Genomic DNA, 14,760 nt, shown 5'->3' with positions numbered 1-14,760 from the left:
TATGAGTTGTTTGTATGTGAACTCTCTAAGAAGAACGGGAAGGTTTCGCAAGCGAACACAATTTTTGTTAGAAAACGCAAAGTTTCTCTGGGAAAGCTAAACATTTTGCAAGCGAACGCAAAGTTTCTCTGTGGAATGCAAATTATATTTCAATACTTTTGCGTTCTCGCTCGTAAATATTTTGTTTTCCCCGAGAAACTTTGTGATTGCTTGCAAAATCTTTGCCTTCCCCTCCCCCCAAGAAACTTTGTGTTAGCTTGCAAACCTTTTGAGTTGTTTGTGTGCGAACTCAAAGTTTCTCTGGAAAACGTGGAGGTTTTATGAGCGAACATAAGTTTTGAGATGAAATGCAAAGTTTCTCTGGGAAGAGCAAACATTATGCAATCTAACGTAAAGTTTCTCTGGGAACAGAAATTTCAACGCTTTTGTGTTCTCTTCCAAAACGTTTGTTCCCTCAAGAAACTTTGCGTTAGCTAGCAAAATGTGTTCTCCCAAGAAACTTGGTTTTGCTCGCAAAACTTTTGAGTTGTTTGCATCCAAACTCAAAGTTCCTCAGAGGAATGCAACGGTTTTACAAACAACTCAAATGTTTTGCGAGCAAAACCAAGTTTCTTGGGAGAACACAAACATTTTGCTAGCTAACGCAAAGTTTCTCTGGGAACACAAATTAGCCTATATTTCAATGCTTTTGAGTTCTTTTGCGTTCTCTCATAAAATGAAATAGCCTACTGAACTGAAATATATTCTTTTCTTTCAATCTCATATTTTTTCCATCACCATGTCCCTTTGCAAGTCCGGAGCTTTCTGCTTCAGCCTAGTCTAGTTTCAGGTGCAATAGTTCTTTTTCAAATTGTAGACACATCAGCTATTTCAGTGTGTAAACGCACACACGTTACATGCTTGCGTGCCTTGTCCTCACTTCTGGACACGTCATCTCTCCAGAGCACAGCTAACCTCATTAAAAGACTCATAAACGCATGCTATTTTTCCTTTAGTCTTCTTACAGAGCATTTATTGACACACATTCACGCTCACACAAATCTGGCCTCTAAAATAGGGCATGGATCGTCTACCCACCAGCTGTCCTCCACCCACACATGATTCACGGCTTCTCCCAACCCTTCTCGCTTCTCCTGTGCTCCGCCACTTCATCCTCTTGTCTGTTCTACTTTGAGCTAAGCTGAGCGCCGTGCCTTCGGGATCAGGGTGGGAAAAGCTCTCTCACCTGAAAACCTTCTCCCCTTTTGATTTTAAGAGCTACCTACCTGCATTCACTGTCACTTCGTTTAAAAGTCTCTCGAACCCTTAGAAAATCCAGACATGTGGCACACAAAGTGCTTTTATACATTGTCAATAAATGTCTTTTGACGGTAGCCTACCGGGTGAATATTAAATGCACAGTGCTGCAGTGGCTTTATTATATTTAAGCTTATTCTGAGGGATTATTATTGAGCGTTTCACAGTGAAATTCTAATATCACGGATTTGTAGGATGGCTGCCCTCAGAATATTGAGATGCGCAGTTGGTCGCCAAAGAGTTTTATTCCATTACTAATCCTCTTGTTTTTGTTGTTAGATGTTTATGTATTGTTCAGAAAATATGGATTAAGGAAAATAAGTTGGCTCGTGATGTTCTTGTATTAGCCTACTCTTAACAGTATCCATTAATCCTAGATGGTACTAGTTGGCGAGGAGGGACGTTTCTCTTGTTTTTGTGCCACAGGAGGATTGTAGCCTGCCGAGTGATATTCAGGCAAAACTACTCAAACTATTTGTGAAAGACTACATTATGTCCACCTTCTCCGTTCTCTCCATTTGAAATGTTCTGTGGCCAAATTGCATGACGAGATCAATTCCAAATTGGCTTGTTTTCTTTATGCTGCTCTTGCCAACATTCTCAGCACTAAATTATCGGTCTTTGTGGATCCTTATTGTCACATTGAGAGAGCTTTTTCTAGGACTTTGTATCATCTTTTGCTGAATTGTTTGTAGGCTTATAGGATGCAAAGCTGAAGGCTGTAAAGTACTGAGTGAGATGAATATTCCTGTTAAGACTGAACTGCTTGATTTTTTTTCTTTGCTGCTTTTTCCACAATCATACACGATTGTGCCTCCAGGATAGATATGTTGATTGAATGATGCAATTTCATTGTTTTCTTGAACTTTTCGAAAGGCTTTATGGTAGACTCCCCTATTCCATTTGAAGAAATAATTAACAAAACAATAAAATGGCAGTAAAAAACCTGACATGAAGTTAAAAATGAGGCTACAGTATTTAGACTCCACTTTCAACTTAATGTTGAATCCTGTTCTTCATGAAGGAACCCTTCAGCACAGACTGTACATATACTAACTGTGCCACTGTGTTTGCTCTCATTAGTGTTGATATAGTGACTCTTGGTCAGTGCTCTTTCTTTCCTTTCACAACCTCAGTCTTTGTGTAATTATGGACCGTTTTTATGCTATGTTTATGCTACAGCAAGAAATAAACATGTTTAAAAATGGTTTGTCTCATTGTGTCCAAGAACGTTATACAAGTAAACAATTTTGCTCCTGGTCAGAGCTGCTTTATTTGATGCAGTACATTTTCATTAGAACTTCAGTATTGAACTCATGATTTTATGGAAATAAAATGTCTTATCAAAATGTGAACAAAGGGATAAATTTTTACTATATGGTTTACATGCTTTGCAGCGTGGAAAATCTGGCATTCAAAAACATCCCAAGTTTCATTTTATTCTGGTAAAAAGTTCTCTTGATGCTATCACTTTCTATCCCGTTTTCTTTTGTAACAACGCTTAAACATAAACATCAGTAACTAACAATGGATTTGTTGCATTCCGTGATGTTTTGTGACATGTTTAAAACTTTACACCCTGATAATCATAATTTTAAAAGTTAACTAAACTTCAAGTTAACACCCCTTTATAAGCTAACCCTGAATCCCTCTCTAAGCAATGACTCACTTTAGCTCTTTCATGCTTTTTGTCCTCTTGCCATTGTGTAGTTATATAATAATGTGTTTGAGCTTGACTGGAGCATTTGTCTGAGAGTCTGGCACACCCATTTATAGAAATTACAGGCATATTGTCTTAAATGAAAGCGATATAAAGAGTTCAGAATGTATCATATAAAAATAATTTTATAATGTTGATTCAAAATACGTTCAAATGGTTGAGCACCTGTAACCAAGAATGTAATAGTAGTAATATGACAGTTAAGGATCTCTAACCTGAATTTGATGATTCATGTATTTAGAGTTGACAAAAATCACCAGATAGTGTATTCCGTTAACAATCAGACGCATATACACGACTCCACAGAACAACGAAAAATCATTTATGCATTTGAAACAATTTTTTATTACCATTAACAAGTGAAACATTTCATGTGACAGGTGATTAATGGCTTGTTTTCCCAAAACAGATGCTAGAGCTAGTGAAAGGTTAACAGTGTTGACATGATTTTTCCTGAACCATTATATGACATTCCTCCTGTTAAAGAGACAATTCTACAAATGTAATGGAAAATCTTATGATAAAAAGACCCCTTCTAATAGAGTGAAAATGAAAATTTTCTTCCTCATCATATGCTCAGAAAGATAACAATGGCCATGAGGGCGATTTGAGCTAGCAGAACAACATTAAACTGTGAATCTAAATGTAATAATCCGATCAGAAAGCATGCACAGCCCATGTGCATCAGAGAGCCAAGACGGTTTGATGGATAAGTTGAACCATCTGCAATACCCCAATTTACTGAAAGCGCCGCTATACATTCCCCTTCCTATCCATAATTGACAAATGACACATTTCTGTACAGTTTTTACATTTTCCAGCCTGGAATGTCCAGTTTAAAAAATCATCAGGCAGAGTTGGAACAGGACAGGAGGAAGGTTAAGACCAAACTAAAGACCTCTTTCCAGATTAAACCTCACCTACGCAGCTACATCTCTCTCTCCTTAATTTTCACCCAGTTTGAGATGGGCAAACTCATTGGCCAGCTGCAGAGCCTCCTGTATGCAATGTGTGTTTCTACCCGTGGCCTGGGCAGACATGTCTTTACCACCTCCTTTTCCGTCCAGCAGAGGGCACACTTTCTGAACCCACTCGCTGGCCTTCAGGCCTTGGTTTGCAACATCCTGTAAACACAGTCAGAGCAAATTGGTGATTTTAAATTGCTACTTTACATTTGCATTATTGTGTCTACTACCATGCAAGTCAAAGTAATATTTAACCAGCATTAAATGTGAATACAAACAAAATGTGGCATCTGAAACACATTTTGGGCCCTATTTTAACGATCTAAGTGCATGGTCTAAAGTAGGGATGCACCGATACCACTTTTTCCAGTACTCGCCCGATACCGATACTTTTATTTTTGGTACTTGCCGATACCGATGCCGATACCTATATTTTTATTACATTTGTAAATTTTTTAAATATTGGGTACAGAAACCAAAAGGGTATGTATAATGTTAGTTGGTTAACTTCATTTATCAAATAGATACAGTCAAACCAAAATTTATTCAGACACCTTCAACATTTCTCAAACTACTGCGCTATTGACTTTAGACCAGGTTTTTGTTGGTCAATGGCGCAGTCTATTTCAGTTGCCTCAAAATAGCAACGCGCCTGAACACACCTCGTTTTCAGACCAGCACGCCCATGGGCGCAAATGCATTTGCCATTTAAACAATGTGGCGCGGGACGTGAAAATGACAACTGCGTCGGGCTGAAACTAGCAAAAAGCACTTGCGTCGCGCCTGGCGCCGCATTGCGCCAGGTGATTGATAGGGCCCTTAACTTCTAGGTTCAAAGTTATTTCAGAGGAAAGGCTGGTTATTACTCTTATTTCGCTGAACATGATGTGCACTGATGAATCATTCACAGTAACATCAGTAATGTGTATTAAGAAAAATATTTTGAGCTGAATTTTCAGCAGCCATTACTCCAGTCTTCAGTGTTACATGATCAATTAGTATCATAGTAATATGCTGATTTGGTGCTGCTCAACCAACATTTTATATTATCATATTGAAAACCATTATGCAGCCTAATATTTTTTGGTGTAAACTGTGTCCTTCCAGATTAAAAGTATATATTTCTTTCACAATAAAAAATCTTATGCTTTAAAGTAGATCTGGTTAAATATTTTAAGAGAGCCCTCAGCCATCTTACAGAATAAAGTTCTCTCTAATAAGTTTACCTGAGGCACTTGGCACAAGCAGATAATTTTCCCCGCATCGTTGTCCACAGCAAAAAGCATAGCAGCAGTCTGTGGTGAATTTGTTTTCAGCAGCTTTAGAGACTCATTCAAAGCCTGAGGACACATGGACAAATCATTAAGACTTTCACTGCAGACAATTACAAAATGCAAATCAGTTCAAGTATAGACTCGTAATTTGAAAAGACAATGAGAGAGTTACCTTTGCAGATGCTCCATTCTCCATCTCCATCACGATCAAAGGTTGGTTGGGGTTACTTTCGATGATCTCCTTTGTCTTTTCCAGGACCTAAAATTAAAACCACGTGTTCACAGTTGGTCTTTGACTTTCCAATAATCTCAGAGACTAACTATCTAGGGCTGCAACAAACGATTATTTAGATAATCAATTAATCTGACAACTATTAGAACGATTAGTCGACTAATCGATTATTTCACTGATTAATCAGTAGACTTGATTGATTATTCAGCTTTTGCAATTAGTTAAAATATTGAGTTATACATATTCTAACAAATAAATAAAGGTAATCACTTCAGCTTTTGAAAATCACATTATGTAATTACAATTATTATACAATTAATTTATACAAATAAATATATTTGTATATTATATGAAAACGTAACTGAATTACATCATTCTGCCTAACATGTTTTGTAAGTCATATGGATAAGAAACAAAATAAAGGTAAGAGATGAGACGTTTTATTTTTGGATAAACTATTGTATTCACAACATAATCTCTCTTAAAATACCTTATGATAATCAAAACAGTCCTGAGCTAGATCAAGCTTTGATCTCTGCAAACCAAACTATCACTTAATGAAATAATGTTTTTCCCACTAATAAAAATATTTTATCATTAGTTAGCTCCACACTGGAAAGCTGGTTTATAACAGAAAATAAAGTTGTAATTCTAACTGAAAGCGACACTGACTCTATAGTACTATATAGCCTAAATAAACGTGACGTGACGTTTACTGGAGTACTGAACTGCAGAGCTCCTGCAAACATCCACATTGCTGTAATCAGATGCTTTCTTAACTGCTGCTTTCACACTGCGGTCAGTTTTTGTTGCGTTTATTTTGTTATTGAGAGGAAAGCGTGCAGTGCAGCATATACAGTGGGTACGGACCAGGCACCTGTCCAATACAGTCCCAACAGTGAAGCATGGTGGTGGCAGCATCATGCTGTGGGGGTGTTTTTCAGCTGCAGGGACAGGACGACTGGTTGCAATCGAGGGAAAGATGAATGCGGCCAAGTACAGGGATATCCTGGGCGAAAACCTTCTCCAGAGTGCTCAGGACCTCAGACTGGAACTAAGGTTTACCTTCCAACAAGACAATGACCCTAAGCACACAGCTAAAATAACGAAGGAGTGGCTTCACAACGACTCTGTGACTGTTCTTGAATGGCCCAGCCAGATCCCTGACTTAAACCCAATTGAGCATCTCTGGAGAGACCTAAAAATGGCTGTCCACCAACGTTTACCATCCCACCTGACAGAACTGGAGAGGATCTGCAAGGAGGAATGGCAGAGGATCGCCAAATCCAGGTGTGAAAAACTTGTTGCATTTTTCCCAAAAAGACTCATGGCTGTATTAGATCAAGAGGGTGCTTCTACTAAATACTGAGCATTTTTCAGTTTTTCTTTTTTAATAAATTTGCAAAAATGTCAACAATTCTGTGTTTTTCTGTCAATATGGGGTGCTGTGTGTACATTAATGAGGAAAAAAAATTAACTTAAATGATTTTAGCAAATGGCTGCAATATAACAAAGAGTGAAAAATTTAAGGGGGTCTGAATACTTTCCGTACCCACTGTATTTACATATTCATCCAAACGCCGCTCAGCAGCTTCAGGTTTGGCTGCGTTTTGCTCTGAAGCGCTGTCTTCTTCTCTTGAATTGCATCCAGGAGGGCTGAATTACTGTCTTGCGCTACAGCGCCACACTGGTCAAACCGCATTATTGTTTGCTCTTCCATTAGGTCATATGAGATCAAACAACTACTCGACAACAAAAATATGTCGACAATTTTTTATTGTCGATAATGATGACTTATCGTTTCAGCTCTATATCTATCCCACATCTGAATCAAGTTCTCTTACCCTCTTCTGTACATCAGCCTTGCTGGCACGGTCCAGGTCATCCATGATCTTCTTAAGACCTTTCAGGAAATCTCTCATCTCATCCTTCCGCCACTGAGAGATGACTGCAGTGCCCAGGGACTGAATATATATGCATACACAGATTCAGTTACACTTTGAAGGGTAAATTCAGACGTACCACTGATTCTAGACAGGCAAGAGCAGAATATGTCATTGAGCTCACCTCTGTCATATCAGCAATCTCCTTCTGAATATCTTTATTGGGGGTGGTCTGAGCTTTCACTTTCTCTGCCATTGCATCTAGTTCCAGCTTCAGTGCATCAGCTTTCCTCTGGGCCTGACAACACAAACATCAATCTGTCAAGAACTATTAGAAATGGGAATCTAGGAACTTAATTCTGCTACCTAAATTATTTACCCACCAATAATTTGGTCCTAAAATCTAAAATAAATAAATAAATAAAACTACTTTTTATTAAACAACAACACCGTTCTTAAAGTGTATTTACACATATATAATCAGTCAATAATTGCATTGAATTAACTCTCACAATTATAAAGTACATTATTTGGGAGTCTTCATGACTGATTTGTTGAATAGAACTGGCTCAAAAGAATAATTTATCTGTCAATCAAACTACACTAGCCAGACTGTGCGTGCAAACAGCAAGAAAAACAGAATAAACATATTTAATCCTTGTATTCTTTCATCTTTCATATCCCATTCAAATCAGACAGCAAAAGCCAGTTCTATATTCCCAACCCTACATCAGATATGAAAAAGTATCAGTTAAAAATGAAAGTGCGCATATTCATGTTGGCCCGGTCTCCTCCAACCTTCTGAGCCTCTGCTCCAGTCACTGCCACAATCCTCCTGATTCCTTTAGCGATCGCTTCCTCTGATACGATCACAAATGGTGCAGCGTGACCAGAGTTCTTCAAGTGCCTATAGGTTAAAAATATCAAACTCATTAGGGCTGAGGAAAATATTGCTTTCTTAAACATTTTGATTCCATAAACAAAAAACATCAGTAATCTAAATTTTCCATTAATTATTCATAATTTATACTATGGGGCTGTTGAATGCTTGAATCTGATTGGCTGACGAATGTTCTAAGGTGTGCAATTATTTTCAGGGAAACGCACGCAGGCAGGTCTTGACCACATTACATGTCCATATCACTTCGCCAAATGATTTCAGTTATTTCAAAGGTCCTTACAGCCTAAAACAGCAAAATAACCAAAACCCACAACGACACTGGCCAAGCAAATAAATACAGTAAACAACAGGATAAAAACTACAGATTATTTTCATGTTTTTGCCACAAAATTAAATTTTATTATGCACGGAAAGCACATACTGTATTTCTCCCGCTCTCTCTTCCTTACAGACGCACACACATATAGTACAGACACTTGCACACACGCGCTAACGTTGTTAGTGCTACTCTGATGTTTTTATCAGTAAAATAGTTTAGTAACTTAAAAGCTACATGACATTTTATACAAGCGAGGTAACAGCAGCACTGTTCTTGAAGAAAATAAACTTAAAGTTTCACTATTAGTAGAAACGCTGCTGCCGAACACTGTTGAGAGATGCATAGACTCAGAGGTAATCCACACGCTTAATATCTCTCTCTCTAATAACTTAATTATTAACAGCATTAGTCTGCCATCAATGGCTCAAGCCTCCGGTACTAAGTCTAAAATAATCGGGTGTGCATTATTTTCTAATAATTCAACGGTCCATAGTCAATTATTCCTTACTTATTCTTAATTAATTAATTATTATTAAAGGGTTAGTTCACCCAAAAATGAAAATTAGCTTGTGTTTTACTCACCTAGAAGCATCCTAGGTGTATATGACTTTCTTCTTTCAGACGAATCCAGTCGGAGTTATATTAAAAATTGTCCTGGCAGTAGAATTCGTATAATAATAATATCTTATCAGTATTATTGTTAGGTTTTATTTTTTTTCATTTTTTACAGGAACACTGAATGATCAAAAAAAGCACCAGCCCTAAGTTCATGGTGTGTGTGTGTGTGTGTTTGTAAAATGGCACAGCTATATATATATATATATATAGTATTTCTGTCTGGCGAGAAAACAAAAAAATTTACTAGCCAATGGCGATTCAAGTAGTCTGTATCTAGTAGATTGTGAAAGAATGATTATCAGTTCCACACACAGAGATATATAAATTCTACATTTATTTAAATGGGGGAAAAAAACTTCACTGGTATCGGATCGGTATCGGCCAATACCGAACCCTAGGTATCGGAATCGGTATCGGAGGCGAAAAAGGCGGATCGGAGCATCCCTAATTTTTGGGTGAACTAACCCTTTAAGCATAGAGACAGGACAAAATTCTGAATATTACATCGAAAGTTGATATTTTTGTTCAAATTCACAGAAAACTAGATGTGCTGCTAGAGCCCAGAGAGCCAACTCCTGCAATATAAAAAAATTATAATATTTAAATTTGATGGTCATACGTTCCACCGCAGAACTCGATGGAGGTGAGTGAGCCTGCAGGACTGTTTGGATCAGCCAGCAGCTCCTCCACTGGGACGCCAATAGACACCACTCTAACAGGATCAGGGTACGTCTCATCGAACACTGCCCGCAGACCCTGGATGGCTTTAGCTGCTGCAAGGGGGGCATCCAGGGCATAGACCGGCTGATGAAAAACATATACAGAGCATCTCAGTTTCAGACAAAATAAGACAGAATACAAAAGTGTTCTCAGGGACACGTAAGCTATATATCTGTGTTCAACTAACTTACTGAAAAAGAGCTTTATTGTTCTGTTTTCAAAATATCTTCACTGTGAATAAGAAAGTTGTCAAGAAAGTTTCAAGCAATATGAATACAAAGTGTTTGATTGAAAAGTGCAAGTTTGTGGAACGGTCCTGACCTTGGCGTCACGAATCATGGTTGAGGCGTTCTCTTCTGTGCGCCGCACTTCATCTGTGGTCATGGCTCCTTTAGCTGTGAAGTCAAAGCGCAATCTGTCTGGAGCAACCAAAGAGCCCCGTTGATCTGCCTCTCCCAGCACTGAACGCAAGGCAAAGTTAAGGATGTGTGTGGCGGTATGGTTGCTCATGATGGGCCTACGACGAGCCTGAGAGAGAGAAAAAGAGGGGAATTATGTTGCATTCTATGTAGCATCCTATCCATGTGTGAAGTCTTCTCTCTTTTTGAACCAGATGCAACATTTTGAATGTCACTCAGTTTCAATTTTCCTTGTAGACAAGGTAAAATAACTCCAAAATCAATGACAAAACTGTAACATACCTCATCCACATGTAGAGTTAGGCGGTCTCCAACCTTCAGTGTGCCGTATACTGTCCCAATATGCAGCACGTATCCTCCACGCACCTGAGTGTTCTTCACAGTGAACTCCATCCTCTGAAGCAGCAAAATAAAACATGACAACAACATGACACATAACTAAACCAGGCAGTTCAGCTTCTTTGTACAACCACTCTCAGTTTCTTACATCCTCAGCAGTGTCGTTTTCTCGGAGCATGTAGCCTTCATCGAAGCTCTGGCCACCCTGCTCGGCGTAGAAAGAGGTTTTGTCGAGCAGCACTCCACACTCTTGACCTGTGGTCACCTCATCAACAAATGCACGCTCCCTCCTGAGAGCCAGCACTGTGCCCACTGCCTGTTCAAACTCTGAGGGACACACAATGTCACAAGCATGAAAACCTATGCATGATCAAACCGTAAAAATCAAGAGAAATAGTAAAGGTGTAATTCGTACCATAGTTGCCGTTATCATCTGAAGTGTACTTGTACTTGGGGTTGTCGTCAGTAGCAGCGACACCATTGTTTCTGAGCTCTTCAATGGCGTAGATGTCCAGCATGATGTGGTCCTCGTCCCCAGAGCCTTTGCCCTGAGATTTCAACTGTGTGCACAGGCATTTTTGATTAGACTTGTTCACAGTAAAACAAAACACTTAAATTATAGCTATCAGTTATTACTGGATATATTGGTTAATACAGGATATTTAATTGTGCATGATAATTTCTGCCTATTTTAACATTTATAAATCAATTAAACAGTCAGCTTAGACAGCTTAGATTACATTTAACAGTGCTATTAAATCAGTGTTTTTAACCACTGATATCGGTACCACTGAGTTCTAGGAGTGTCCTCTGTGTGTTTTTATAACAGTTAAATTATTCTGTGATAAATAGAAATTGCACTGTATGAAAGAATGAACTTATTTAAACCTGAGCAGTTTTCTTCTCGTCCTCAAAGGCCTGCATGTCCACTCCCATTCCTCTTTCTTCAGCGATCAGGGCCGTGAGGTCCAGAGGAAAACCGTAAGTGTCATACAGAAGCCAAGCTGTGTCACCTACACAAAAACAATGACATTTATATGGAGAAAAATAAATAAATAAATATCAGCTTTAGAATATGGATTTACAGTGGATTTTAGCATAAGGGGGGAAAAAAAATCTCTCTCCAATTCAGTCTCAGGCCAGATTCACAGTCATTTAAATTATGATTATTATTTTTTTAGTTTATACATTTTTAAAAATTATAATAAAATAATATTACTATAGTAATAAAATTATTGTACTGTAGAATAAAAAAAAATCTGTTTAACAAGAATAATTTGATCACAATACAAATATTTCAAAATACTAATATTAATGTATTCTTATTTCTTACCTTAATTTCTTGATGTAATATGCTAATTTATTAAAGTCTTAATATCTTTGCTTACAAATGTTAAACCATAGAGCGTTTATTTTGGTGTAAAAAAAACACAGAGACCTTATAGCTTCTCTTAGATTTATTAACAATTCTCATTATAAATTTGGAAAAATGGATAGCAAGTGTTTTATTTTCAAATACATGTTACAAAAACCGGTTATGGTTCTTTGTCGCATTCTGTGCTTTACCTGGTATAGTCTTGCTGTCTCCAAGACTCTGGACCTTGCGGTCCAGGATGCGGCGTCCCCTGCTAAGGGTCTTGAGGAACTGTGCCTCCTCCTCATTGATGATGTCCTTTACCATATCAGGATCCTTCCGCAGCTCTGGGAAAGCATCACCCTGCAGAGAGCAATGAACCATTAAATGGCCGTCAGAGAGATGCATCTAATTAAACAGCATTTCCATTTTTCAGCAGCTGACACTCTGAATCACCGTCCAAGCTGCACACAAGGAATCCTTGTGCACATAAAATCAGGAGGAAAAAATATAGTGTCTGATAGATAGAGGCCTTACCAGAGACTCAACCACCACATCTACTAAAGAGGCAAAGAAGCCCTTCCGTGCCCCCAGCTTCTCGTGAGAGTATCGCACAGCACGACGCAGAATCCTCCTCAGCACATAGCTGCAACACAAAAACAGGGTCACATACACATACATTGACTACATGTCAATTACTCAGCAAATAATAATACAATCATCTCACCCCCTGCCTGTGTTGTCAGGCCTGCCACCATCAGACAAGGCAATGGTAATGGTGCGGGCGTGATCAGCCAGGACACGGTATGCCATGTCAATACCATCGGTGTCTTCTGCGCCAACCTTTCCTGTGTATGCCCTGGCACCTGTGCCCTGAAAACCAAGAAAATTATTTTTAGTTGCGTGCAAAACAACTGATGCTTTTCTATGCTTTCTATGATATTACCTTCTGAATGGCTTCAAAATAAGGGATGAACAGGTCTGTGTCATAGTTGGACATCTTCTTTTGCAGTACAGAGACCAAGCGCTCCAGTCCCATCCCTGTGTCAATGCTCTTCTTGGGCAGAGGCTTTAGCACAGTCTCCGACTCTCTGCATAGAGAGGCCATATGCATGTAAAACAATGTGTGCATACTTATAATTATACTTAAAAAATTAGAGGTGGTAATAGAGGACCAATGTTAATATTCTAGCCAATAACAAATAAACAAAATATATATTATAATATTTATGAAGTGTCTTATGCTCATCAAAGGTTGCATTTATCTGATCAAATACAGTAAAAACAGTAATTTTGTGAAATATTATTACAAATTTTCAAAATGTCATTTAGATCTCCAGTCTTCAGTGTCACATGATCCATCAGAAATAATTCCAATATGATTTGGATGTTGAAATAAGTTGATGCTTGATATTTTTGTGGAAATGTTTGTGCTCTTTGATGAATAGAAAGTTCAAAACAGCATTTATTTGAAAGAGCATTGTAACACTTATTAACACTTTTGATCAAAGCAAAATGTCACTGCTGAATTAAAGCATTAATTTCTTAAATTAATAATTTACATTCACTTATTCACTCAATCAACCATATATTCATGTTTTTCAGAATTAATTAATCTTTGACTGATACTGATACATTTTTAAGAAGCCAATAGCCGATATTATGCTGATATATTGTTGAGCATCCATTTGAACAATACATTACATAAGAAGCGGCTCTAAAAAATAATATCTCTAAGTGCGTGCAAACTTTTAGTAAACTGTTTACCACTGTTAGCTGTACTTGGTTTACCTGTTAAACTGAATGAACACCAGGTTCCAGATTTCAAGCACATTCGGGTCATCCATGTTGACCAGGTGGGCGGCATCTCTGCCTCCAATGCGATCATAGTGGATCTCGCTGCAGGGTCCACATGGACCGGTGTCTCCCATCTCCCAGAAATTATCTTTCATACTCCCCGGCAGAATACGGCTCTCCTCCATTCTGAGACAGAGTGAAGATAAAGAAGAAATCTTTAACAATATCACATCACTAACTTAAATTTATAATAAAACGTGCCGCAGACGGCTCCGGGGGATGAATAAATGCCCCCTGTAGTGAATCCATGTGTTTTTTAAAGAAAAATATCCATATTTCAGACGTAATAAACACTTTTCTCTCACGCTCCTCTTGGTTTATATCGAAATCCTCCGACATTTTTCTTTGCAAATCCTCGGTTTGTACTTCTAATTCGTGACCGGCGTTTTGTTTTGTTCTCTCTCCGCATTCGTCACTAATCACGCAACGCATACGTGCTGTGTCATCCGGCAGCACTGCTTCAGTGTATGCCAGTCAGCGAAGTGAGAGAAAAGTGTTTATTACATTTGAAATATGGATATTTTTCTTACAAAAACACATGGATTCGCTACAGGGGGCCTTTATTCATCCCCCGGAGCCGTCTGCGGCACGTTTTATATGAATGCGCGAGCTTTATTTGACGACTTGTGGACTGTTCAACTGCAACACCCGCTGAACGCAATGATAGAGCTTGGAATAGCCAGGACAATTTTCAATATAACTCTGACTAGATTCGTCTGAAAGAAGAAAGTCATATACACCTAGGATGCTTCGAGGTAGGGCTGTGCGATTTGGGGGAAAATATCAAATTGCGATTTTTTTGACAGATATTGCTTGCGATTTGATTTGCGATTTTAAATTTGCAAAGTCAAGCTTCAGCTCAA

At 38.3% G+C, this 14,760-nt stretch overlaps 1 protein-coding gene across 1 annotated transcript in view; it reads right to left on the bottom strand.

Moving 5' to 3' along the window:
- Nucleotides 1-3,583: 3,583 nt before the first annotated feature.
- LOC107742883 (alanine--tRNA ligase, cytoplasmic-like) overlaps nt 3,584-14,760 on the bottom strand; it is a 13,568-nt gene continuing 2,391 nt past the window's right edge. Inside the window, exons 5-21 of the mRNA XM_016555957.1 lie at nt 13,832-14,023; nt 12,987-13,131; nt 12,768-12,913; nt 12,578-12,686; nt 12,253-12,403; nt 11,575-11,699; nt 11,102-11,246; nt 10,835-11,013; nt 10,630-10,743; nt 10,250-10,456; nt 9,828-10,012; nt 8,169-8,277; nt 7,555-7,668; nt 7,332-7,451; nt 5,428-5,514; nt 5,208-5,321; nt 3,584-4,140 (exon numbers count right to left, since the gene is read on the bottom strand). Coding sequence (XP_016411443.1) covers nt 3,961-4,140; nt 5,208-5,321; nt 5,428-5,514; nt 7,332-7,451; nt 7,555-7,668; nt 8,169-8,277; nt 9,828-10,012; nt 10,250-10,456; nt 10,630-10,743; nt 10,835-11,013; nt 11,102-11,246; nt 11,575-11,699; nt 12,253-12,403; nt 12,578-12,686; nt 12,768-12,913; nt 12,987-13,131; nt 13,832-14,023 — 2,422 coding nt within the window. The 3' untranslated portion in view covers nt 3,584-3,960. The remainder of the gene's footprint in view (nt 4,141-5,207; nt 5,322-5,427; nt 5,515-7,331; nt 7,452-7,554; nt 7,669-8,168; nt 8,278-9,827; nt 10,013-10,249; nt 10,457-10,629; nt 10,744-10,834; nt 11,014-11,101; nt 11,247-11,574; nt 11,700-12,252; nt 12,404-12,577; nt 12,687-12,767; nt 12,914-12,986; nt 13,132-13,831; nt 14,024-14,760) is intronic.

The sequence above is a fragment of the Sinocyclocheilus rhinocerous genome, unplaced genomic scaffold (assembly GCF_001515625.1).
Source record: "Sinocyclocheilus rhinocerous isolate Xijiao unplaced genomic scaffold, SAMN03320098_v1.1 scaffold1008, whole genome shotgun sequence".
Lineage (NCBI taxonomy): Eukaryota > Metazoa > Chordata > Actinopteri > Cypriniformes > Cyprinidae > Sinocyclocheilus > Sinocyclocheilus rhinocerous.
This window is presented reverse-complemented; position numbering and strand designations above follow the sequence as displayed.